Here is a 26,324-nt window from a genome sequence, read left to right as displayed (position 1 = left end):
GTGCCACTTCTCTGAGCTATAGCCCCCAGCACAGCAAAGCATGACTGTGGGCTGGGCACCCATGATCAATCCAGTGAATCTGACTGTTCATAAAGCATCATAGAAGTAAACAAAATCATCAAAACATCAGTCATCTCCCTGTTTTAAACTACTTTGCAGGGCAAGAAGATACCCAGTTTTCAGCCAGTGATGCTATTTCTGAGAAGATACTGTTCCTTCAGCCTCGCTGTTTGACAACCAATACTTTGCTGAAACTTTGGGCGCCAACTTACAGCAGTTTTCAATATATGTTGAATACTTCAGAGCATTCATGAAATTCACCAGTTTCTCCTTGTGCCAGCCCCGAGCAGGACAACGGATCAGCCTCCCCGGGACCTGCCCTGGTGAGAACTGCAGGGGAGGTGACGCGTTTCAGCTGCTTCCCTGACTCTCAGGCACGACCACCAGGAGGTCAGAATACATCCGAGGAGCAAAATGAGCGCATTTCCTCTGCGCCCTCGGTACAAAACCGTCGGGGAGGCTAACGGGGGAGCCGGGAGGGTGGCCCGGCTCCGAGGGCTGGCCCGGGAGCTTTGGAGGCGGAGGGAAACAAAGCGCAGGGGAGCCCGCTCCGGCCGGGCTGGGCGGACCGCCCGCACCCCGCCGAGCGCAGCCGCCGCCCCGACCCGCCGCCCCGCGCCGCCCTCCGGCGGGCAGCGGCGACCCCGGCCCGGCCCAGTAAGTCTCGTCCGGGGCGAGGGGGCCTGGGCGCACGGTGGGGGCGGCCCGCCGCCCCGGGGAGGCTCCGCCGCGGCGCTGTGGGAGCGGAGCCGCCGGGCCGGGTGCGGCGGAGCCGGTGTCTGCCCGCAACAGGTCGCGGCGGTGCGACTTCTGCCGGGCTTCCGTTACGGAGAACTCCGGCACCGCCGTGCGTAAGTGACTCGTCTCGGTGGGCCTGCGGGCGGCGGGCCGGACTGGGCCCTGAACCGAAGTTCCTGCGGGTCCCTCGGCTTTGCTCCGCCCGCAGCCGGGCCGGGGGCAGGGGGCAGCCGGCGCTCAGGGCCCGTCAGCTGCGGGGGGGCGGCCGCAGCCCCCATCGGTGGGGAACCCCGGCGGGACCGAGCCCTGCTGGGCGCAGAGCCCCTGGCCGCCCCTTCTGCGGGGGCGGTGATGGGCTGCGGCACGTACAGCTCCTGCGAAACAGCACCGAGCTTTGCTGCTTGTGCTCGGTGTGAAGGGGCTTGGGCTTAGCTTATTGCAAAAGTTCTTTGCCTTTCTTCTGAGAGACGGTATGTCTCTAATGGGTACAGAGAGGAGGAGTGATGACGTTTTTAGTAGAGCTGCTGTCCATGTCTGTGAGCATCTTTTTGAAGATGGCCGGTAGGTATTTGTATCTCAGACCGGAGTGATTCAGGATGGGGATGCTGGAAGTTCTGGGCTGTAAAACTGACACACGGAACTGGAGCCTGACCGGCCTTGGCATCTTCAACTTGGCCATTTGAAGCAGTTCTCTGGGGAACTGCCATGTAAAAAGCCTTCAGGAAAATAGGACATGTTGCTGTTGGTGGCTGTTATGTGGTCAGACAGGATGAGCGCCAGCAGCGTCTCTCAGAAAACTTTACTATTAACATGTTTTAATGAGTGCTATGGGTCTAAACCATGCCCAGCACATCTCCTTCAGGCGTGTTCGGTGTGAGCCGCCAGGCAAGCGGTGCATGGACAGGACAGCAGCAGCAGCGTAGTGTAGCTTCTTTTGTGAGGTTTTTGGGTTAGGTTTGGTGGTGGTGATAACGTTCTTCTGCAGCTCTGGCTACAGTGATTCTGTCTACCCTTAAAGGCAACTACTTTTTAAAACCAGTTTTTCCTTAACGTACATGAAAGGGGTTTCTTCAGTCTTTGAGGAAAATAGAACATGTAAGTTAGGAATGGAAACTGGAAGTCTTCTCTTCAATCTTCTTTTCAGCACAATAGATGCTTCACACTGCTCCCACATGGGAAATTCATGTACTAAATGTGATTGCCACAGATGCAGAGAGAGGTGAACTGGTTTGCCAAAAGTCGGAGCACCAGTGTCAGTACTGGGATCAGCCCTGAGGGCTTCTTGGCTCCCAGCTTGTAGATGACACTTTTTATTTATTTTTTTTTCGGGGGGGGGGGGGGGGGGGGGCGGGTGGTATGGCTTGGGTGTGGAGAACAGCGTGATCTGTATTTGCACCAGCAGCATCTGTAAGGAAGAAGTGACTTATGCAGGCCAAAGACATTGTACCTGTTTATCAAGACCTATGGTGGTGGCCCTCCCCACCTAACTGTCTTCCTGTTTTTGTTGCTTAGAGCATTACAGTACACTAAGAACAGCCTTTCTGGTTTTTCTTGTCGTCCCCCCCCCTCACTTTTTCTGCCCTTCCCTCCCCACCAGGTCAGACTAAATAGCCCTTACTGGGGGATCGGCTTTTCCTGAGTAACTGTTTTGCGCCTCTGACTGCTAGGGCCACGAAAGCTGCATGTCCTGCATGCCCCCCCGCCCCGTGTTTTGTGGGTGCTCTTCTGGCAGTAAAGGCTCCTGTGTGCCTCTGCTGCACCAAGGTCTCGGAGGGATGCCAGTGCTTGTGATCCTTCTTATGTGGCAGTGACTAACAGGGGAAGGGAATCTGAGCCACAGAAACCTAACACTGGTATTCCATGAGCTGATCTAACTAATCTCAGAGTTTGCTTTATAAGCAAAAAGTGTATGTTTTTTGAAAGCACAATTCTAGACTGGCTTTTGTGACTGTTTACCTGTTGACTGTTTCAGTATCTGGGAGCATGCCTGCAAATAAATTAACGCAGATAGTGTGGTATCAGGAGTCATGCTTAGTGGGTTGTATTCTGGTGTACTTTTTTTTTTTCTTCTTTTTTTTCCCAGTGGCTTAAATTAGTTCCCCGAGTGCAGTGGGTACACAGCTAAAAAGGCAGTTTATTTCTCTGGTTGTGGTGTTTTCTCTTAACGCATCTGCATCCCCTCTAAAACAACTGTCCTGGCAAAATTTAAGCGGAATTAGCCTCTGTCAAGGTGAACATTAAGAAGCAGTTGTGCTGTGGAGCACTGATAAAGTATGTGAACTCCATGAAGAGTCTGCACTAGTCTCCCTGCCGTCCGGTACTGTCCTGTCCTGCACGCTCCAGTCTGCGGAACTGCAGTCTATAGCAATGGTGCAATGGAATAGAGCACTCAGAAAAAGCTCCTGAGTTGTTCCCTTAGATCCCTTTTAAAATGGGCTGTTGGGTGGCCCAACTTTTTCTCTCCAAGTGTTATTACAATTCATTTATACTGGGGGGAAAAGCAGGTTTGGTGCCAGGCAGCATACTTTCCATCAGCACATGTAATTGCTGGGTGGTGGAGAGAGGTAGAGACTCTGGTTTTCAGGCTGGAGGGAGGGAGCATGGCCAGGGTGTGCACTGGGCGGCATCATCCTGTGCCTGACCGTGAATTCCAGATTTTGCAGGGATGTGGGCTCAGCTGTGTAGGCAAAACCTGCCCATTCACCCCTCAGTGTGGGCAATAGGAAGGGAGTTTGGTAGCCAAGCTTCAAGCAGCTTGAGGGACAGAGGGCTGGCTCAGGGGTGCAGCTGCCACAGGGCAGGGGGGGTTGTTGGTGTTTTTTTTTTAAGCTTCTTTCGATTTCCGTGCACACGTGGGCCATGCAAAGTTGGCTGAGACTGGCAGTTCAGCAAAATAAATGGGTTTTACTGTCGTGACCTGAAGGCCAGACTAGGTGCTGAGCTTCACTGGAGCAGGGGCGGGTTTGACTTCTGGCGCAGAGAGGAGGCTCTCACATAGGGCTGACCCCCAGCAAGCACCGTGCTGTGTTGCTCATGCTGCCTCCGAGGGAGGGAGGGGAGGTTTATGCCAGCATGTGAGGATGCAGGGCAGACATACCCACTGCTGAGAGGGACCTTCCCATAGTGACCTTAGACCGTCCCCTGAGGTTCAGTCAAGGTCTGTCCAGCCTCTATACACATGTAGCAGAGGGAGACTTTGACTTACATGCTGTCAGTCATTAAAATAATTTTTAAATCTCAGAAGAGAGAGTTTAAGTCCTGTACAGCAGTTCCTGCATGGCACATCATAGCTTCTCTCCTCCAGGCACCTGCTGTACCTGACTGGCCCTGAGCCATCATGGGTCCAGTACCGAGGGCTAACAAACATCCACTGGGATATTACAGTGTGGATCTAGCACTTTTAGGATTGGGGTGTCTTGCTCCTGTGCTCGTCAGTCTGTGCCGCTCTTGGTAGCATCATGGTGCTGGCTGAGCAGGGGCACGAGCAGCCCTGCTGGGAGGTCAGAGCAGAGCCCGTTTGGCCTCACAGTTGAAGACTGAAATGGAGAAGTGAAACGGTACACACTGTCTGGTCAGAGCAGGTACGTGGGAGGACAGAGGGCTGGCTGATCCATCTCCTCCCCAGCAGCTGCCAAAGTGAAGGGGTTCAGGAAAGCAATGATGCATCAGCCTGATGCTGAGCCTTAAAGGATCCAGCTCCAAAGCTCAGCTCAGCCCACGTTATTTGTAATTTTATCAGGCTTTGGACCAAGACAGTTGGAAGGTTTGAAGTGGTGATAGCAGCTGGTAAGGAGGGTGGTGGATTCCTGCTCCCCAGACCATTTGCATGCAGCTGGGTAACATCTCCCTTTGTGTGCCGGCAGCCAGCTTGTCGGGCCCACGCTCTCCTGGTTGGAAGACTTTGCTTTGTTTCCTGTTTCATCTTAAACTTCTTAACTTCTCTCTCCTAAAAGATGGTAGTTTATCTTTTTGCGGTTCAGTGTTTCACATCTTCCTGTGTGCTGGAGACTTACTTCCTGCCTCTTCTGTGTTTTCTGTTTCTCACATTAGCTCTCTAAACCCAGCTCCCCAAGCAAGTATTTCTACCTTGCAAGCTGCTTACAGCAGCTGGATGCCTTTTCTGAAAGAAACCAACCCCAGACAAAACTGTCACAGCCCTTGCATTTATGCAGCTGCTAATTTGACCCTAATCCATTTTAAAAGGAGAGGGCTGGTGGGTGAGGATGGAGTCAGAGCAGGGAGGTCCTCTCTTGCCGGCATGCCTACAGTGCATGATCCGCTTTCCCATGGGAGAATTTTAACTCTCCCCTGATGGCTTCAAAGCTGATTATTTCTGGTTAATCTCTCTTTTAATCAATCCCTAATTTAGATACCTGCATTATGTACCCGTCTTCTGCCTGAACTTCCTCATTTGTTCTCTTTGTGTTTTGCAGGCTTCCTGGTTGTGCTTCAGCGGTGGGTGACTGAACATCATCTTTGCTGCGTCACTGTGATAGCAGTAATGTGAAGTTTAATGAGCACTTGCAAAGTCGAATAGCAGGTAAGTGCTCCAGGGGTCATTCTTCTTTCCAGATTTGATGTGATTTAAAAAAGCTTCTTGATGGGCTTTCACTAGGAGATCTCAAGCCTTGCAGCAGAAATGCTGGAAGGAAGGTGGTGTGGCTCATATTTTAGTAAACATGCCCAGCAGCGAGAGTCAGACAGCACTTGTAAAGCGAAAGTAGCAGAAGGTTTAGTTTGGAAATGGCTTCGGTTTAGAAGATCAGCGTTAAAAGCCTCACTCCTGGTGTTCGGTATAAAATTGCTTTTACCTGACTGCTTGGTACTGTTGGGGTGTAGTCAGGGAGCGATGGCAGAAGGGAGCCAACAGGCTAAAGTTGCACTGACAGCAGCTACTGCTGCATTTGCTGCTATGCAGGAAAACTTGCCAGAGATACTTTACCCAGACTGGGAAAGCACTAGATCCTCACCCCTCTTCCAGGTGTTCGAGGAAGAGCAAAGGCCTGGAAGTGCCTGAACAGCCTCCTGATGATCAGGAGTGAACAGCAGAGGCGGCTGGATTGAAGGGAGATAGTGGCTTTTACAAGCCAGCGAAGTGTAGAGCCCTCATGTTTGTGTGAAACCCCCTGGAAAACCCGCTGAAAGCAGAACTGCCAGGTGAAACCCAGATGTCTGGCAGTGCTGCTCTGCGAGCGTGTGACAGGAGGCTCTGTGGGTAGCAATGGTGGGAAGAGAACTGGAGCTGATGGTGGCGGGAGCCACCGGGACAGCAGTCCTGGCTGCCACAACGTGATGCTACAACTCGCAGTACCTGTTACTTCATGCACTCCATGTGATTGTTTTTCTTCTTTAGTTTGGGTCTGTGTTGGCTGGTGTCTGTCCTCTTCTTCCCATCCCAGGCAGTTCAAACGGCTGCTCTGCTCTAGCAAAGCTCAGCTCACAGTTCCCCGGCGTGCTTCTCCAGCCAGCCCCATCAAAGCTGTTAGAGCTGGCCTGTTGCCATCCTCCTGTGTGTAAATGAAGCTTTCTCTTTTTCCTTTCTTCCCACCATCTTTGATTATTATCCCTCTTCCAGAGGCAGGTTTTTCTGGCTGATCTAGCATGTTATTTATATCAGTGACATTTGCCTCAAGGCAGAAACGCTTTTTCAGCATATATAGGGAAAACATCTGATGCACCCTATTGCCATGCATGTGGCTTGGAAAAACCAAGCATGGTATTGGCAAGCATGAGGACCATTGAGGCCAACTGCTGCAGAATCTAAGCCGTGTTAGGCACAGTCTCCGACTCATATGGTTATTTCAGTTGCTTGGCAAAGGGAAACATGCTGTTCTTTCACTTTCAACACCATGGGGAAGAGCACGTAGAGAAGGTTCTTGCGCCTGAGCAGAAAACTGACATTGGCTGTAAGGTGTCACCTAAGACACCTGTGTAACCAGCTCCATCTTTCTGTGGGTTGTCTCAAGGGGTGCCTTAGTTGAAAAGGTAAGAGTTTGTGGCCAAACCCAAATGAAAACAATGAAAATCTGCTTCAGAGTGCCTTGCTTTCAGTCCTTCCAAATTGTAGAGCATTTGGTGATGCCTGGGGAGCACCTGATGGCGTGGGAGCAAACAGTTCCCACCTGCCTGCCAGGAGGGAAGTAGTTCCCCAAGACAGGATGCTGCCTGCATGTGTCAGAATCCCAGGAGGGCTTACAGCTTGTTTTGGAGAAGGCCAATGCAGTGATAAGGAGACTTTCCTGCAGGTACAGGTAGTTAAGCAGCAGTCTAGACAGCCTTGGGAGGCAGAGCTGGAGATGTGCTGGAAGCTTTTCAGAACATAGTAGAGAAAGACTTGCCAGAAACTATCCAGGCGCAGTGTAGGCCATGTGTGTAGGCAGAAGGGGGAGACTGTATTGCTTTTTCAGACCTCTTTTTTGCCCTATTTTTTAAGCTGTTGTGGAATGTTAATACATATCAGAGATTGAGAACATCTCCTTGGCTCCAGCTTCAACTGTGACACTTGATGTTCACAGTATAGTGCTTCTCAGAGGGGCTTGTGTTTGTGTATCTGCACCCAAAATGGTTACATCCTAAGCTGTGCCTCCTGCATGGTCAGGTACCTGACTGCCACTGATTTCAGACGAGAGTTTGATTTCTAAAGGCTTCTGGAGACTTAGCAACTAAATACCTTGGGACTGCTGGAAGTGTGAGAGAAGACACTTGGATTTTCTGCGGCACAGCCACTTCTGCGCTACAGATTTCGATTATCATGAATGGGTTGCAGACTCTTACCGTTTTTTTTTCTAGGGTAGGAGAGGCAAGGATGAGATGGGTGTCTGTATTTTGGGTAGTTGGGATCCATTGGCTGACCCTCCCCTACTGTGATATAAATGATCTGGCATACTCGGTGCCTTAGGGACACAGAGCTGTACTGTGTTCCTACCTAGCAAGCTGGCTGTGCTCGGTCTAAGTATCATGACCATGCTCTTCTGCAGCCAAAGTCAAAATTCTGAAGGTGCTTGGCTGATTCTGAAGGTCCGTCCCGCCTCTCTGTTGAGCCTTAGCTGCTTCGTGCTCTTGGAACGACTGCAGGGTTGTGATCTCAAGCTCTGAAGGAGTTACAGGAAGAAATGTGGACTGCAAGGGACGTGCTTGCGCTGTAAGTCATCCGCAGCATGTGCTCTCAGCTCAGCCTTGCGTTTGCGGCTGGTCCTGGGCGCTTTCAGTCTCCCATGCGGAGCTGGAAGCTGTCTGTGCTCACTGCTAAGCTGGGCTCCTTACCTGCTGCAGCAGCGGGGATTTTTGTGCCTGTGAGCAGGGGCCCCACAGCTATGACTCACAGTTCCCATTACGTTGTAACTTAAGTCTTTTAAGTGTGCAGAGAGGCTGTCCCTTGGCTTTCAGACAAAGCCTGCCTTTGTTGTGCTTATGTTATAAAGGAAGCAAGTGTGTGTGTTCACCCCACACATCCCAAATGAAAACCACGTGTCTTCACAGCCTTAACATGTGTGTTTGGTGCTTTTGTTACAGCCGTGCATGTTACATTGATGTTAGCCCTTTGAGTCTTTTCAGCATTTTTCTTCCCAGCATTCAGTTTACAGACTCTTCAGGGAAAGAAAGAGCTTAAACATGTTTTCTTTTGTTGGTAAGCAGAGGGGACTGAGCAAAGAGCACATGAAGATTGTTAAATATGGGTGCATGTGGCAGTAGGCTGGTCTCTGAGTCATTCCCTTGGGTGGAAATGGCTCCGAGTTAGTTGGTGGCCACGGGTGCTGAAAGGATGAGCTTCATGGAAATATTGTACAGAAGGGGGGAAGTTTGTTTTCTTTTATGGCTTTTTTTTATTCAAACTAATTTTGAAAAGCAGGGCTAGCCAGCAGTATGCCGCAGCCAGCATACTTGTATGTGTACGTGTCTTGGCAGTTTTTAGGTTTATGACTAGTGAGCCAAGACTGGGCTTATTGCTTCCCAAGCATTTGTGGCGTTTCTCCTGCTCTTTTTCTAGAGCCACCAGGTAATGAATTAGGAAGGCCTGATTCTTCCCGCAGATGCTGGTATGCAATGCGGAGTGCCTGTACTTAGATCAAGGAGTCATCCTAGTGAGAGTCAAGGAAACGGGGCATTGCGGTTAAAGTGCTCTTTCTTGCTCTCTCCTTCCACACCCATCCCTGCAGGGGCTTTCACAATATTTTTGGGGGGTTGGTTGGGGTTTTTTGTTTGTTTTTTTTTTACTTTAGGAACTATATTGTGTGTTATAAAAAATCTGGGATTTCAGGCAATGGAATAAAGCATTGCTTTTCATTTCTGTGGTGACATTTTGCCTGTAGTAGCCAGCTTTTAAATACTGTTCCTGCCCAACTGTTTGAATACAACCAGCTGTAACTAGTTAGCCAAACAATAGTCCAATCATAAAAACCTCCAATCCCATCCAGTGTTTTTGAGTTCTGTTTAAGCAGATACATGGGTCTGCAGGTCTCCTGATACAGGTGTGTGTCTTTGTCACTGAGTCAAGACTGTGATGGAGCAGAAGATCTCAGATCAACCAAATTCCCAGCCTGCAATGACAATTTATTTTTGTTGTGTTATTGTTCTGCATCTCAGTGTGGAAGTGTCTGGCAACTACTGTGCTTTCTACTGTCTGTAATATATAAGTGCTCATTGTTACATGACTGAAACAGGACTTCATAGCTTCACATGTAAAACATAATCATGATCATACATTGTTGTTGACACTGTCAGGCTCCTGGCAAAGCAGCAGGGGGTTAGTGTCCATCTGTGCTGATGAAAGATTGTGCAAGGGAATGACCAGCTATTGCCCAAAACAATCTGCAAGCCACATCTGAGCTGTGCCAATATCCACATGTGCTCTTCTTTAGACGGGCTGGAGTAGTGTATCCTTGCTGGGAAATCAACTTTCTAATAATGTTTCCACCAGCCTTTTTAATGCCAAAGCATTCATTTCAATGAATGTACAATATACAGTGAAGTTGGATGTGTTGTGATGTAGGGCATAAGCTTACCTTAGGATGAGGAGGGTCAGAGTAACCACTGCCTGATTTAACAACACTGGTGTGATTTTCCCCACCTTGTTGAGAATTAAGTGGGGAAAAGGGGGGCAGATTTAAACAAACATTTTGGTAATTGAACCCTTGCTGTATTCTCACCACCTTCCCTGAGGTGACTGCCACATTGGATCAATGAGCCGTGGCTGCCTGCATGTGCAGAGAGGTTGTATGGCTGAGGGCGGTAGCCAGAGTGGGTCCCAGCGTGAGCACCAAGCGGAGGCCAGAGAGCGTCTGTGCACTGATGTTGCTTCATACGTTGTGGTTGACACTCTCAGGCTCCTGGCAAAGCAGCAGGGGGTTAGTGGACATCTGTGCTGATGAAATGTTGTGCAAGGGAATGACCAGCTATTGCCCAGGTTCCCATCACGTTGGATTTGTAGGGGAGGGAGCTGGTGAGGTTGGCAAGCCAACCTTTCAACTTTTCTTTTTTTTTCTTCCCTTGGTGTGTGTGTTTGTTTATTTTTTTTAAGGAGGAGAAAACACAACTCAAAAAAAAATATCCATCCCACAAAAGTTCGGTCTACCTCAATTGTTTTCTCACAATTAACAGACAAAATTTATTTGGCTTAAAAAGCAAAGCTGTTCCTGGCTGGGATCCTACCACAACAGCTCAGTACGTGGGTGGGAGCCACATGCACACTTCCTACCTTTCCCCTCACTGCCTCCCCTGCAGCCAGACACTGTATTCCAATTTGTGAAACCCCTTCTTGGCTGTAGCAGGGGGAACCCAAGGCACCACATAGGCTGCCCACGTGCTGCTGGCTGACAAGAGCAGAGCTGGCTTGCACAGTCAAAAAGCAAAAAAAACACATTCAGGCAGTGGGCAGGGTGCTGAGTAACGCACTGCTCCTACGGTTAGCATTGTCTCTTGGTCTCCATGGGTATGCTGTCTTGGGTCCATCCTTACAGTGAGTCCTTTGGGAGCGTGATGTGGTTCTGTGTTGATTTAGTAGTTATTATAGCTGCCTTTGGCGGTGGCTGCTGACTCCTAGGGCAGAAGAGGGGGCCAGAATCACCTTCTGGTTAATGGTGTGGTACCTGTATGCACTGAGAAATAGTGACTTAGAAATAACCAGGTAAATCCCCCACTTCCTGATGAAACTGACTATCAAACAGGTGCTGCGTCTCCTTTGGCTTTTGGAAAAGAGCCCTAGAAGGCAAATACCTAATTTTGAGCCAGAAAGAAGACTTTGTACTGTCTAGGCTTTGGGGGAACGGGGGCCGTGGGATTTTATGGCAACATCTTACAAATGCTTCTGTGTACCGTGAAAGGTGAGGCAGAAGGGCAGGGCCTCTGAACATCTTGAGTGCTACTGCAAGAAGAAAAAAAACAATCTGTCCTACTTTTACCCACGGTGGTCACTGGAAAGTTAGGGGTTCAAACTGCAGCAAGGGAGTTAGAAGCATGAGAAAAAGCTTCCTGATGGCAAAGACAGGGAATGACTGGAAGACGTGAGAGACACTCCCTGTCCTTCCCAGGACAAGTCAAGCAATCCTCTGCTTGGAGAGATGCGAAATCACTCCTTGCTTGGATCTGGGGCTGCACAGTAGCATCTGCCTCTGTCTGAGCGACGTCAGTGCTGCTCACATGCTTATCCACCCTGAATCTGCCTGTCTGTGGGAAGGGAGGGCTGCCTGGTCCTGTACACAGGATGAGCATCAGCATTTCCTTGGAAATACCTGATCTCGTGACCCCAGGAGGAAAATATTGCTTCCGACAGTCCGCAGCAGACCTGTTGGGCAGGATGTCCGACTCGGGCTGTGCGACTGACCCCGTTGGCACTGCAGCAGGCCTGGGACAGGATGTCCACGGATGTTACAAAAGGCTAGCATGTTCTCAGTCACACGGCAAAACAATAGTTATCAGGCGAGTGGCCTTGTCCAACTGCTGTCCTGTGGCCAAGCAGCTGATCTGGGGTGGAGCTTCCAGGCATGTTCTGAAAGGCGGTTGCCCTGCTGTACCTGTCTTTTGTAGTCCGAACAGGCCAGCTGGCTTGTTCTGGGTTTAAAGATGGTTGTGGTACCAGCCTCAACATCCAGACCTCTGCACCTGGTGTGTTGGTGCGTTTGCTCCTTTCCACTGGTGGCTTTGGTAGAGAGCCAGAGCCAAAGCCCGATCCCACCAGTCTGTGCTGAACCAACTGTGACTGTGCTGGCAACTGGAATTTGGTACTTTGTCTGTAGCCCTAATTTAATGCTCGAAAGACAAGTCAGAACATGAATTATAGCTGCTGTGGCTGGCACTGTTCTGCCCTAGTCAGTAGCTCATCACACCAGCATCCTGTAGGCAAGCTTATTTCATAGAGGGTGAAAGAACAGCACAAGTTGGTGCCGCTCAGGCTCTGTGCAGCGTTTTTGTGGCTGCTAATTTTCCTGGCTGGGCTGTGTGTGCTACAGCTGGCTCTGTGCTCAGGGGATGGGAGAGCAGGAGCCTCTCCTGGCTGCCCCATGCTGTGTGATCTCTAGGTGGGCTGTGCTGGATGCTGGCATAGCTGATGGTGGAGCAGAAAGTGGGAGTTTTTTGTGGCTCTGTACAGGTCTGGGGACATGTTCTCACTGCAGCAGTGGGGGCTTAGTCCTGGAAGGTAAAAAACAGCGGGGGATCCTCATCTGAGTGTCTGGGCTCTTGCTGCCTGTGCGAGGTGAAAGCTGGGCAGGGCCACATGCACGAACGCGTACGTAGTGGAGAGGGAAGGGTAGACTGGCACAATAAACCCTTAGTCACCCTGGGGTGTGTTTCGGTACGTGGGCCTGGAGCATTGACCTCGGCTGTACGGGCCCTCCAGCCCTGCCGAGGGTCCAGGGCCTCGCCAGCCCCACCTTGCAGACTCAGGTGAACATGGAAACTCATGCTTGGAGATGCAGTGCTTCAGCATGATGTCTCCTAGGAGCTGCCAGCATCCATCACACCAGGGTACTGGATAACCTGCAGGCTCCAACAAATGTGGTGCTGACCTGGGAGGAAAACTCACTTGTTTCTGGTCTGAAATTCTTCACCAAAACAGGACTTCTCCTCTGTGCCCACCCCAGAAATAATTCTTCAGTAAAAATGGTCTCAAGAACAAAACAGGTTTGAGTGAACCAGTTCCTCATGTCCTGTGAAAGCCCAGGTCAAACCTGAAGAGCAGAGAATTGACCTGAAAGCAGCCAAGCGATGAGGGCAGCAACCTCTGGGGCTGGGAAGGAGACCAAAGCTTACAGTACTGTTACTCCCTCCCAGATTCGGAGGAGAGCCTTCAACAGAAGTTTCTGTCATCCTAACTAAGAGATCAGACTGTAAAGGCATAGACGTGTGCTCTGTTTTTTAAATATGTGCATATAAAATTAAAACCTGAAGTTTTTATCATTCTTCTCCGTGCAAGAGGCAAAATTTAAACAACGAATCCCCAGCAACTAATGGCAGATACCAGTCTGATATCTTCACCAGGGTATTGCTCTCTGGTGAACATCCATCCAGCGTATGTCTACTCCTGAGACTTTAAATGTAGCACCTGGAAGGAAAACTGCCATCAACATCTGTCCTGAGCCAGAAAAGGTCTTTCGGCTGTTCTGTAATTGTTGCTGAGGATATGGTGGAAAAACAGCACCATGGTATGCAGTTGACTAAAGTGCATCTTTCCAAGTTTTTGGCAGGAACAATAATACTGACGGGCATCTCTGCAGTCCCCATTTCTCTTTCATTATGTCTGTTTCTTACAATTCAGGTCTTGTAGTCCCCATCAAGAGGTAACATAATTTCTTTCTGCTGCGGCCAGGCATACCTCTCAATACCTGCAGAGGTGGCAATGGTATTTGCGAATTGGAGAAGGACATAGTGCATTACAAAGGGCTTTCAGCAAACTTTTTGTCTTGCCTAGATCTTCATAAATTCAGCAGAAGCATTTTCAGACTATACACTCCAGGGCCCGTAGGCAGTTTGTTTTCTGTTACAGCAAGGGGACGCTCCCAGAAGCTCAGCCATGAGGGAGTACAGCTGGGCTGGGCCTGAAACCCCTGGGCTTGACACTCACAGCTTCCCAGTAAGAAAGTCCCAAGTGCAGGTTGGTGGCTCTTTTGGGCCATTAATCCCTCTGGTCAAAACACGCAGCAGAGTCCCTTCCAGACCTCCTTAGCAAAAAGTCTCAGAAGTCGTATATGTTCCTATGAAAATTCTAGTTTCAAAAACTTGGCAGCTTTCAATGAAAATAGCTCTCAGACAGCTGTAGTTTCTATCGTCTCTTCAGATTGCCTCTTTTCTTGCAGCCTACCAAAGCAAAACACAATGGGGCAGCCACCTATTCACTGCCTTCTGTATCAGCCAAATTGCAGGAAGCAATCGAGTGTGTTGTAAATGATGTCTTGGCGTGTTCCAGTGCATTACTGAACCACATTCAGTGACTTGACTTGGGGTTTTCTAATTTAAGAATCAAAGCTTCAGCTCACTTCTATCTGGTTTATTGCTGAACACCAGCCAGAGCATATTTTGCTTCCCACGATTCAAAATTTAAGGGAGTAAAAAGGTGGAAAAAATACAGCTGTATGAGGAACTCTTGAGGGAAGAAAGGGACCATTAATGAAAGGGAAATGTCTTCAAAGAAGATGGAGAGTTATCTGGGCTTAGAGCACATGAGCAGCCTACAGAGGCGAGTTGCAAGCTGCCATTTAAATCTCTTCCTCTTCCAGATTCAGCAGGAGACAAAAGGGTCTGAAGCTGCTGTGGAAAAGGGTGTGAGAGAGGCTTGGGGACATCAGAAGCTGAGCGCATTTTAGCTGGAAAGGATGGGACATTGTTTCGGCTCTGAGCATCATCAGCTCTATGAGGGACTTGGCTGCTTATGCACTGGTGGCTGGTAGGAAGCGGGAGGTCACACACCTGCCAAAGGGCAGCGGCTGTCGCAGGTCAGCTAGCATGAACACCACGTGGGCTCTGTGATGCTCCCAGGTGAGGCGGTCATCAAGGCAGAAGCTGAAGGTAGAGCCAAGCTCTATCCCCACGCCACATGAAGCATCACTAAGTAAATCTGCTTGCAGTAGCATGCACTGCATTCATCTTCACAGCTGACTATGTTCAGGAAACAGTACAACGGCTATTTTCATATTTTCTTGCAATTGTCTCTGCAAATTATTTACTTCAAGGCCACTTGTGCAGCAAAAAAGGTGGCACAGGTGACGTTGAGACAGTTACTGCAGAGATGCAGGCACAGCAAATGCTGGCTTGAAGAACTCAACACCAGTTTTATGGCTTAGGGGGCTGCCTTTGTGCTGGTGAGGAGCTGCAGCTCTGCCTTTGCACCAGTGCCAAGGGTCTGCGTATGGGTGATGGGTCAGGTCACACTTGATGGGCCATTTTCAGAGATCCAGCCCATTTCCTCTGCAGCCTTTGGCATGGCTGGCGCTGCCCAAATGTGGCAGAGGAGAAGAGTCTTTTCCAGCGGCAGTTCTGGGGCAAGCCTCTCTGGGCATACTCACCCCTTGATTTTTATGATGTCTATGCTGGGGGATTTCAGCCAGCTCTCAAAGTCCCCGTGCTTCCCCTTCCCTGCAACACTCTACCTGTAACCGTGCTCCAGGCAAGCAGGTGAATCCAACATTACTGAATTGTGCAGCAAAGAGATTTCACTTCAGCTAGTGTGACAGCTGGACTCCTCCTGCATGTGGCTTCGTGGCACCAACCTGAGCTGCGTGATAACAGTGTCATCTTTCCCCCTCACTTCTTGGGGCTCTCCACCTCATCCAGGACCTGCTGTGGGGCTGATCGGGACCCTTCAGGCTTGAAAGAATGACCTAACCCACCTGGGAACTGAGGGTGGAGGGCTGCAGATACTTTGAACAATACCAAGCCTTTGAACAATACCAAATGTTGCAGCATGAGCTGATTGTTGTTTCTGATCGGGCAGCAGAGCAATCGGCTGCTTTTATCTCTCGGAGCCCTTGTTCCCCAGCTGGAGAGTGGGATGGTGCCTGCCCCCTCACTTCCCAGGGTCGTTCAGAGTGGTTGTTAACCTTACAATCGGTGCAGCACACAGTCACCAAAGCAGTAAGCGCCACACAAGAGCCCAGAAGGAAACTAATTCTGGTGCCAGAGGCAGGTTTGAACAAGCAGCATCCCATGCTGGGCAGAGGCAGAGCTTTACATTGCAGTAGTGGGGCTCCATGTAGCGTCTGGCCCTGGCCCTCCTCCCTTCCCCAAGCAGCTTTCCTCAGTGTCACTGTTCCTTTCCCTCCTTTGTGCCCATGGGAGCACAAGAGGTGGGGTCTCTGCTGTCTCACCCGTGGAACAGGGAGGTGACCTGCCTGTGATGTGGTGAGGACCCCATTGGCATCCTCCCTCAGGGGGGCCTTTGGAGCCCTGGGACTGCTGCAAGAGGGTCTGCAGAAGGTGGTTAGGTGTAAGCCTGTTACCAAGTGTGGATGTTGTCTGTACTTCAAATGGCCAAAACTGGCAGGGCCATAAATTTTGAAAAGGTTGAAGACCTGCTGTTTAAAAACTCATGAATGCTTTTTTTCCCCCCATACTTGAAACGCTGCTAAATTTGATGTGTAGATGAAACAATGATGTTTCGCTTTGTCTGCAGCTTGGAAACATTTGGACTCTCTCCTTCTCCACACAAAAGCTGTCTCAGCTGGAGCAGGTGTAAATATTTTTATCAGGCTTAAGTTGCTTGGGCTGAAGTTAAAAGCAAGGGAAAAGAGCAGCCTTTGTTATGGAAAGCTGGACTGCTGTAGCAGGCAGTGCTGCTGGTTTCACCTGTATTATTTAGTCTTCCCATATTAGCCAGGGAGGTTGTGGCCGATGAGATGTGGGAACACTCAGCCTGTGTCACCCCTGCTCCTGTCAAGGCCAGGCTCCACTGACCTTGGTCACTGAGCACCATTAACCTTAATCCTTAACTGAGGTTAACGTTTGGCGTAATTTTCTGGTGTGAACAGCTACAGTAGCAAAAGGGCAGTTTTGACCAGGAGAACTTCCTCTTTTCAGGCTGAAAACAGACATGCATCTTGAGAATTGATGTGACCTGAAGATGCCACTTCCAGTTTTCATCCTGATTCTCCCAGAGGTTGATGCCTGTATGGTTTGCTGGGGGAAGAGGTTGTGTGCATGCTTCCTAACCTACTCCTGCAAAATCAGGGGCAGCCTAGACTGCCAGAGTGACCCGGAATGAATTCAGCTGAGCCACCCGGTGATGAACTTGGGGATGTCTGGCCTAACCCCTTCTGCTAGCAAAGCTTTGGGGCAGGTAACCTCTGGCCGTGGTGTGCCCATGGGCAGCTGGGCAAGAGAGTGTCTTGAAGGGTACAAGGAGATCCTAAGGAAGCTGACTTCTTTCAGCCTTATGCATCTAAGAAGTAATCTATTAACAGTAAAACATTTCGTCCACAGGGACAGAGGTCTAGCAGGGCAGAGCAGTGGTGTCGTCCTGGTCAAGACTGCAAGAGGAGGCACTTGGCCCCTGGCCATGTTATTTTTAAGCGTGGAAAGCACACGTGGTCTGCAAGAGCGTAGCACTAAGGAAAGGAACTTGCCGGTGCTTCCTGCCCTGCCCTGGCAAACTGATAAAGCCCTTTGCAATGCAGGGCGACCCCAGTTTATTTTTAAAATGTGGCCAGGCATGGACCTCACAGAATAACTGAGACACCCAGTTTTGGGCATTAATTCAGCTTTAATTCATTGCCTAATGAATTAAAGAGTTAATGTAAATGTGAAAAGGACAAGAAAGGCTCGCAAACCATCTCCAGAGCAATGTCTGTGGAAGGGCATTCATCAATGCATGTTCATGGGATCTAAAATGGGTAGCTGGTAAAAGTTACACAGGGAGGGGCATGTAGCATTATGCCGAGCCCTGTGCTGCTCGGACAGCACATCTCAATCCTGTTCCCTTCTCTTGTTATTCCAGTGCTAGCCCTCTAGTCAGCAGAATTAACTGCATGCCAAAGGATATAGTTCCCATGTACAGTAAGTGCTCACACTGAGGAAATCTAAGTTCTTGCAATTGAAAACCAGCAGTTCGTTGTGCAGTAATGATAACAAGGCCCACTGGGATGGATCTGTTTTTATTGCATGCCCTGTGGAGGCATAAATGAGATTGCCAGAGATGTCCTTCTTCTTGCCCAGATGCTGGGACAGCAGGATTGCCGTGGCACCAAAACACGCTGTGCTCAGGCCAGGAAGGAGCTGTTGCAGGGGAGGGAATTACAGCCCTCAGCTCCTGGTGCACACATGGTGCCTCACCATCTCTTGGCTTTCTGTAAAACAGTCTCATTCCCACAGCAGGATGAATTGGTTTGTTAGGAATGAGATTAGTATTCTGGTCTGACTGATTAGGTATTTTATTGATGGGCTTTATTCCTGTAACAGAAACCCTTCTTTCTGAAACACACTCTTGAGGCATTAAAGCGGCTGCATTGAAATGTCCCAGCTGGAAGAATACATACCCCTGCTTCTCCATCTTGTCCTTCTGGTCTCTCTGTCAGAGGACTGAGGGGCAAGTGGGGAAAGAGGGACTGGTGAGCTTGCTGTCACAGCAGTGGGTGACAACGTCATTGTCTTGCCCTGAGCAGGCGCTTGGGATCTTGATAGCAATGCCAGCCCCCCTGAAACAGAAATGCCACCTGGGAGGAAACATCCCAGGTTTTAGCCTGAGCTCCCTCTGGCCAAGCCCACTGGGAGGACTTGTGAAAGCCAAGCAGATGCCCCACTAATGGGACTGTGTCCTGGAAAGCTGGGAATTAAATTCTTTCATCATGAGCCCCATGGCATGGAAGGCTTCCTTATGTGCGAGGTCCGAGCAGCAGAGCAATAACCACAGGAAGCAACTCCAAAACACCATAGCAGTCTTGGTGATGCCACGGGCCTGTGCAAGGGGTGACATGTGGGACTCAAGCACCGTGACACCAAGGCCTGGGGTGTTTCTCAGCCACGTTGAGGTCACTTCAAATAGGAGTGAGCTGGCTGCAAGCACAGCTGCTGGAGGTGTTTGGGGCACGAGTTAGATCAAAGCTATAGTGTTTACTAATGTCTTCCACAGATTAATAGTGAAATAAGCACCAAAAATAAACAATCTGATGCTTTTAAAACCAGTGGGCGAAATGAAACCCTTTCCAGTTTAGCAATCTTCCTGTCTCTGCCCTTTTTCCAGGGATTGCAGTCATGAGGCATCCCAGAGGCCAGGAAGGTTTGCCACAGCCTGATCCTGATGGTGCTGAAAGGCAGGAAGAGCTTTGCCTGTAATGCCTGGTTAGAAGCAGAAAACCATGCAGGCTTGTTCCCACCTAGGTGCACATAACCAGCACTGCCAGTGAGGATCCAAGCAGGCTGTGTGGGTCCCCAGACATGCTTAACGTGGAAGGTGGCCAGGACAGCCCTGCCTATGCCATTGCCACATCTGCAACATTAGCCTTTACGTTGAGAGAAAGTAGTGCTCATTCCCAGTCCTACTTTTTTATGCCTGGGGAGGTCCTGCCTGCTTCTTTCCCTTTCTGTCCTGAGAACTTTAAAGGAGGGAGGAAGGATGTGCCCTCCCACACTGCCCCAACAGCATCACAGTGGGTTAACAGTAGCAAGTGCCTTCACGGTTCTGTTCTTCAAAGTTAATTTGCTAAGAGGACTCTTTTATCCTCACCATCTGCTGATAAAGTCTCTTTGGGAAGCTTGGTTGATAACTTGCAGAAACAGGCATGCGCTTAGAAGCTTCAAGTCTCAAGCAGTTTTTTCAGGGCTGGAAGGGATGCCAAAACTTTTATTCAAGTGGAGAGTTTCTTCATCTTCTTGAGGGAGTATGCTCTGAATCGTGGGTCATTCTACCTCTCTTTCTTTTCCAGGGAAGGAACTGCCATGCCCATGGGAATCTTCCGGGTGTGCCTAGTGGTGATTACAGCTATCGTCAACCACCCGCTCCTCTTCCCTAAAGAGAATGGCACCATCCCCGAGAATGCAGAAGAAATCATCCAGAAGATGAAGGAGCGGGAGGAGAGCCTTCGGCTGGAGAAGTTGCGCTTAGAGCGGGAAATTGCAGAGCAGGAAGCCACACATAAGGCTCTGGAAAAGGCTGAAGAGGTAGTAGAGGAAAGCAAAGAGGGAACAGTCCAATGGGATATGTGGACTGCCCTTTCCATGGTCATCTTCCTGCTGATTGAGCTCTGGAGGCAGGATTTCCAGGAAGGGAATTGGCAGGACACAGGAGGAGAAGAGGATGACATGGCTGTCCTGGGGAAAGCATTTAAAGGAGTGGCCTTCCCTGACAAGGCCATCTTGGCCAGCTTCTATGAGAAGCGCATCTTGGGTACCACTGGAGACATGGCCAGGATGCGGGAGATGGTGGAAGGCTTTGCAGATGACTTGCTGGAGGCCTTGAGGAGTGTTTGCAACCGAGATGCTGACATGGAAGTGGAGGACTGCATGGGTGTGGGGAGCATGTATGAAAATTGGAGGGTGCGTAAACCTTTTGTCTGTGATCTGATAGTGCCTTTTGCCCCGCCAGAGCCATACTGTTTTCGGTCCCAGACCTGGTGCTCTGGTGATTCTTTTCCCCCCGATGAGCAAGGTTATGGCACTATCAAGGTATGCAGGGCAGATGAGGATGTGACAGGTTGCATCTGTGACAAGACTAAACTAGGGGAAGATATGCTGTGCCTCCTCCATAGCCAAGCCAATACTACCAGGCTCAGCAGTGAGATGGAAGACCTCTTGTGTTTCAAAAATACACAATATCTGGATGCTGACCAAGTCATGAAGTGGTTCCAGATTGCAGTCACCAAGGCCTGGAACAGAATCTCCCACAAGTATGAATTTGACCTTTCTTTCAGCCTCCTGGACTCACCAGGAGCCCTGAAGATAAAATTTAGATCAGGGAAATCGATTGCCTTCAATCTCACCCCTGTGGTGCAGTATGAGAACTCTGATGTTTACTTCATCTCTCATTTCCCTCGAAGTGGCCTGGCAACAGACCTGTCCTCCAGCACTCACTGGTTTCTCACCTTCGCAGTGTATGAGAGGAGGTTCATCCAGCTGGTCTCCAAAACACTGCCTGTCAACGCCTGCCATGTCAGCTGCCTGCAGATCCTCTCCTTCCTCCATGGGAAGCAGTGCAGCCTCACAGGTCCAAGCGGGCTTACCAACTACCACCTGAAGACAGTGATGCTGCATCTCCTGCAGGCACGTCCCAGTCAGGACTGGGTCCCAGAGAAGCTGGAGGCCCGTCTACAGGACATGCTGAAATTCCTGGAGAAATGTTTGCATGAAAAGAAGCTCTATCACTTCTTCATTGGCAATGGGAAGGTACCAGCAGAGCTGGGCTTCCCCATCATATTCCAGAGGGCTGAGCCTCTCAACCTTTTCCGTCCCTTTGTGCTACACAGGGACATTTACAGGAAGACAGTGGACACGTTCCACGAGATGCTCAGGAACACGTCTGCACTGATAAATGAGTACACGATGCACATTCCCCTTGCACAAACCAATGGAATCCATAAGGAATCCCTTTAACCAAAGCCAGCAGGAAAACACTTGTTCCTCTAAGCACAAGTACAGACGGCAGCTTTCCAAAGCCTCCTGGAGAGAACTGACTTTGCCAGTACCAGCTTCTTGTCTGCAGCTGAACCAGCCGTGGGCCATGGTTTCTGCAGCAAAGGAGAGGGGATGTGGGGAAGATAGGGAAAAACTGGAAAACATGGTATAAAAGTTTCTGCCCCACTGGTGTGCTGCCTGGATTTTACACAGCTAAGAATATATTTTTCTATTGTGCATCAGTCATGCTACAGTGGTGGTAAGCAACAGATGTGAGTAATTCATTCAGCTGCCTGCAGTGTAAGTGGTGGTGGTAGCCAAATACTTCATTTCCTTTGGAAGGGGGAGATAAGAAAAGGGTGGAGGAATCGGAGACAGGATCCTGCGTGCTTGCAGACAGCAGGGGCTCTGCCACCAGTGGGAAGCGTGGCATAAGACTGGACGCTGATGTGAGGAGGAGGAGGGCCATGCGCAAGATCTGGACTAGATGGAGATCCTAAATCAACCACAGCTCTTTAATCAAAAGGGAACTGTGGTTATTTAAAAAAACCTTCTTAATAGGACTTGGAGCTTGTCCTGTCCTTCAGAACCACCCCTGCACATTTTTCCCTGGGGAGGATGTAGCAGAGCAGGCAGCAGCATCTCTGTCTTCAGACCATTTCATTTGAGTCTTCTGTTTTCTTCATGGTAACACGGCTAGCAGGTTATATTCCCGGCCATTTTCCATGGATAAATGGACAGGAAACTTTTTTTACCTTAGATAAAAGAGAGAAACACCATTATTCTGGCATTTTGGTTTATTTGTTTGTTTTCTTTACCTCAGGGCAGCAAGGCTGTGAACAGCCAAGAGAGAAAGAACTGCTGCAGGTTTTGCTTTCATAGAAGAAGCAGTTCTCCAAAATTATCCTGTAATAAATTCAATCTCAGCACTCTGGTAGCAGGAGGGAACAATCACCCTCCAAATGAGAGTGTGACTCTCCCAGCATGTTTTTAATGAGGCCAAGGCCAGCAGGATGGCTCTGAATTCAGGGGAGGGAATGAAAGTGGTGCACATGTAGCAGAGCTTGGCAGCACCGTCTCTGCAGCTGCCTTGTAGTTTGTGTCACATCCTTTCTGCCCCCAGATACCCAGGCAAAAGCTACCTGTTTGCCTCCATATAGGGTCTCCTCAATCCTTTTAAAGACTGCTGCTCTGATGAGGCTCTGATGCGCTGCTGCTAGCAGACTGTCATTTGCTGAGCCAGGAATGCCATGGGGAAATGACTGCTTCTGCAGGCTTTCAAGCCAGGGGAGAATCTCAAGGCACGTGCTAAAAAACCCGGTGCAGAAAGGGAGATGCCTGAACTCCCTCAGGAAGCAGCATGTCAGTGCTGTGCCAGTGGGCTGCCCAGCCCTGGCGAGGTGGCTTTGCTGGAGGAAAAGGCTCAGTAGCTCCTCACCCTCTTTCATGTGCTTCATGCAGGATCCAAACCAGGGCCTCAGTGCAGATCTGCTTTGTGCTGGTCCTGGAATCCTGGCTTTCAGTCCTAAGGGGCCTTAAGTCTTACCATTTTCTTACACTAGGGTTTCCTGCTGTGTTTTACACTAGGGCTTCTCTGAATTCTGTTTACAAGAGGGTAAACAGTTCTGGGTGGTAAGACCCATCAGGGATGTTACCATCACTCCACAGGTCCCTTTTTATCAGTCCTCTCTATCGCACGCATCAGAGAGAAGATTTAATTCTGTATCACTACTAGGGACACATAGAGCATGAGGCTTATTATCGAGCTTGTTTATAAGCAAACTTTCCACAGATGTGTCCTTTCCTCCCTTTTCCTGGTAAAAACCATTTCACTACCTCCTTGATGCCTGCTCTTGTCTGTCCCTTCACCAGTGAGGGACGTTCCATGCACAAAGGCAGAGAAAGCTGTAACTCCCGTTTCCACACATGTTCTGTAAGAAAGCAGAGGTGAGGACAGGGAACTCTCTGCTCAAATTGCTGTTCTCCTTGGCTTTTATTATCACTACTATGGGGTGGTTAAGTAGTATATCTGAGCAGAATGTAAGGGGTAGGAAGCAAAATGGGAGAGAAGAGGCTGGTGGGTAATGCCAGTAGCAACGACTCTCGGATCATCAGTGCTTGCTTCAGCACCCTTGGCGATGAGCCTCTGGGAGACTGCCAGGGCTGGCAGAACAACAGGGCAGGACTAATTGCTAACGCTAACAACACTAACCTGTAAGCCCTTGGCTTTCGTTAGTCCAACCAAGCCAGCCTTCCCCAGCAGGAAAGAACAGGAGCAATCTCAGGGGACACAACAAGCAGGTAGTGACAAGCAGAGGTACAGGGAGAGCGGGTGAATACTGGAGCCTGGAGGCTACATTGGAAGCTGTGGAAGCTGTTGGCAAACCCAAGCAATCTACCATTTTTACCTGCCCAGGTTCACTGTATGGTGCCTGTGGCAGATCCAGCTTTGCATGGGCTGGTGGCAGGCAGGTCATGCTGAAGCAGTTGTGGTTGGAGTTTCTTCTAAACGTGTTCCCAGCCCAGCCAGAAAGAAATAAAGATTTCTTTGCCATTTCCTGTCAGGAGTCTAAATTTAGACTGTCCAAAGAACAGAAACGAATTTGTGACCCAGGTCGCTCAGGAAATGACATTCAGGGTTGAAAAATAACTTCTATATAAGGTTGAACAGCGGGAGGATGAGAAGAAAGGGCTGTTGAGCAAAATAAGGTAACTCCCCTGTTAAAATGTCAGAACAAAGCTTTGTAACGCCAGTCCTACGGGCTTGTAAACATGCCTAAACTCGTCTTCACACAGCTCCAAGCACTGCTGCTCAGACTCAAAGGGAACCTAAACTGATAAGTGGATTAAATCTTTTTTTCTTCATTTTCTGTATCTGTGTGCCTGTTTTCTCTTAAGCCCAAACTGACCCTGAAGTGTTCCCATGGGGTTTAGTTGAACCCAAGTTGGAGCTGAACCAAGGAATTTATGGATTTGATTTCCCTGAAAGCAAATCACTTAGTTCAGTTTTCCTACATGCAATATGCTCATTTTGCCCTGAGCACCTTTTAAGAGGTCTGTTCTGTGCGTTTAGGCTGTGAGGGAACCCCCTCGTACCTGTCTCGGGGGGGAGAAGTGCTCTGTGATTGTAAGCTGTGCTCCAGTAAGCCTCAAGGCAGAGATCTTTGTAAGCCATATACCAGTATATATACCAGAGGTATATACGTGTCGCATCAGAGGAGATGTGGGTACACTGCGTTTCTCTGGATCAGACCTCCACAGTGGTACTAGGAGGCCATGATGCGAAGCACATCATTCCTTGGACTGTGTTGTCTCTCTGTATTGAATCTTTGCCCACCGAGTACTAGCCCTAGCAGTAAAAGGCCACACTCATATTTCATGAAAAAGGTTTATAATACAGTTCAGCTCCATCAGCTGTCAGCCAGTAAAAATGTCCTAAGACTTTCTAGTGCCACCCACTGTTAGTTGTGCCTTGATTGAAGTCTGGCTGGGCATTCACGGGAAGCAGCTTTAAAGCGTGGGGGTGGAAGTAGGATTTTGTGGTTCTTTTAATAGAATAATGTTCTTTTAAAACCAAACAGCATCTCTTTGGTAATGTCTGTATGTCCATGAGAGATCCTAGGGAAGAGTAAATAGCCTGTCCTGGACCTCTTTCTTGTGTCTCAGTGCTTTTTTTGCTATTTGCTAACTAACAGATGAACTCCTGTTGCCTTTTGCTGGTTTCCAACCACTCCCTCCACCTTCCATTTGTGGTTTTAATATTTTATTATAGGCTCTGTCACAGCAATAAAATTAGTGATGGCTTGATAGCAGCCACTGATCTACAGCATAGCCTCACGAGCCGTTTGCCTTTAGGAAAAGTCTTGATCTAAGCTTATTATTGCTGTTCAGGAGCTGAATGTCTTCTAAGGGGAGCTGTTGGGAGTTCACGCTTTAGTATGTGGCAGCCACAGAATATGGCTTCTTCCCCTCTGAGTTGCTCTGTATACAGGTCTTACGTGGATATAAAGATGTATTTTAGCAAAAGGATCCAAAACTTGTATCCAATATTCAAGCAGCAAGGTTTGGTGCTTGTTCACCAGATGTTTTTAATGCAAAGCCTTTGCAATTTTTTCTTTGTGGTGAAGAAATGAGACTTTACCCACCTGTAACAGCTTAGCTGCTGGTCATTGAGGGGTTAGCTCTCATAGGATCCTACATAGTAAATAGCTTTATTTATTACTTGTTATTTTTTAGGATTGGGGGTGTGTGTGTGTGTGGTGTGTTAGCTCAGTAGCAAAACTGTAGTATGAAGATCAATCTTGGCAATGAAGCTGAGATGGGCAGTAACACCAAAACCCTCCAGACGTAAGGTCTTCCTTGATTAACAATGCTGTACTAAAACCGCTGCTTTTATAGCAGGACACTGTTGAATTTATATAAATCTTCTCATGCTGTTTTATTTATAATAAAAGAAGCCTTGTACAAAATCTAAAGTAAGCGTGAAGTCTGTTTTGTTTCTAGTTCCCCCCAAGATGTTTCTGAGCAGAAGGATGTAGTGGGGGTACGCCCAGTGCAATCCTAGCGCAGCAAGCAAGAATCCCTAAGATTTCTGCCTGCCTGTAGAAATGGCTCCAGAATAAGACGCAAAGTGAACATAAAGTAGAATAGCTGTTCCAGAATAATGCCACGGATATAGGTCTTCCTGAGGATATGAATCCACAGGAATTCAAAGTAATTATTCTGGATACCTCTGCTCAATAAACGCCCTTTTGTGGCAAGCCCTAAATATTGCTGGTTGCCCTTATTGGCTGAACCAGAAATCTGAATGTCTAGTTCAGCTATTACCTGCTTGTTTTATAGGTATCCACAGTTCCAACCACCACCCACCACCACTTAACTTAACCCTTTTCCCTGGTTTGAGGGAGTGGCACCTCCTTGTTAATATTCTAATATGCCCTGGCTCTGGAAGGAAATCCAAAGCTAGTTATGAATTCATATAATAAAACCACCACTGT

The 26,324-nt window shown here is 49.0% G+C and overlaps 1 protein-coding gene across 7 annotated transcripts; it reads left to right on the top strand.

Moving 5' to 3' along the window:
• Window positions 1-25,802, top strand: ITPRIP (inositol 1,4,5-trisphosphate receptor interacting protein). Of its 7 annotated transcripts, none has more exons than XM_080401156.1 (3): window positions 1-450; window positions 5,232-5,338; window positions 19,644-25,802. In XM_080401156.1, the coding sequence occupies exon 3, from the start codon at window positions 19,657-19,659 to the stop codon at window positions 21,304-21,306; it is 1,650 nt and encodes a 549-aa protein (XP_080257282.1). In that variant the 5' UTR covers window positions 1-450; window positions 5,232-5,338; window positions 19,644-19,656; the 3' UTR covers window positions 21,307-25,802. The 7 variants fall into 7 exon arrangements, with proteins under 7 accessions (XP_080257282.1, XP_080257279.1, XP_080257276.1 ...); XM_080401153.1 differs by having other exon boundaries at window positions 1-500; XM_080401150.1 differs by lacking the exon at window positions 1-450 and adding an exon at window positions 519-717.
• Window positions 25,803-26,324: the final 522 nt, after the last annotated feature.

This window comes from Falco punctatus (assembly GCF_963210335.1).
Source record: "Falco punctatus genome assembly, chromosome: 9".
NCBI lineage: Eukaryota > Metazoa > Chordata > Aves > Falconiformes > Falconidae > Falco > Falco punctatus.
The sequence above is the reverse complement of the archived record's forward strand: the minus strand, read 5'-3'. Positions and strand labels throughout refer to the sequence as shown.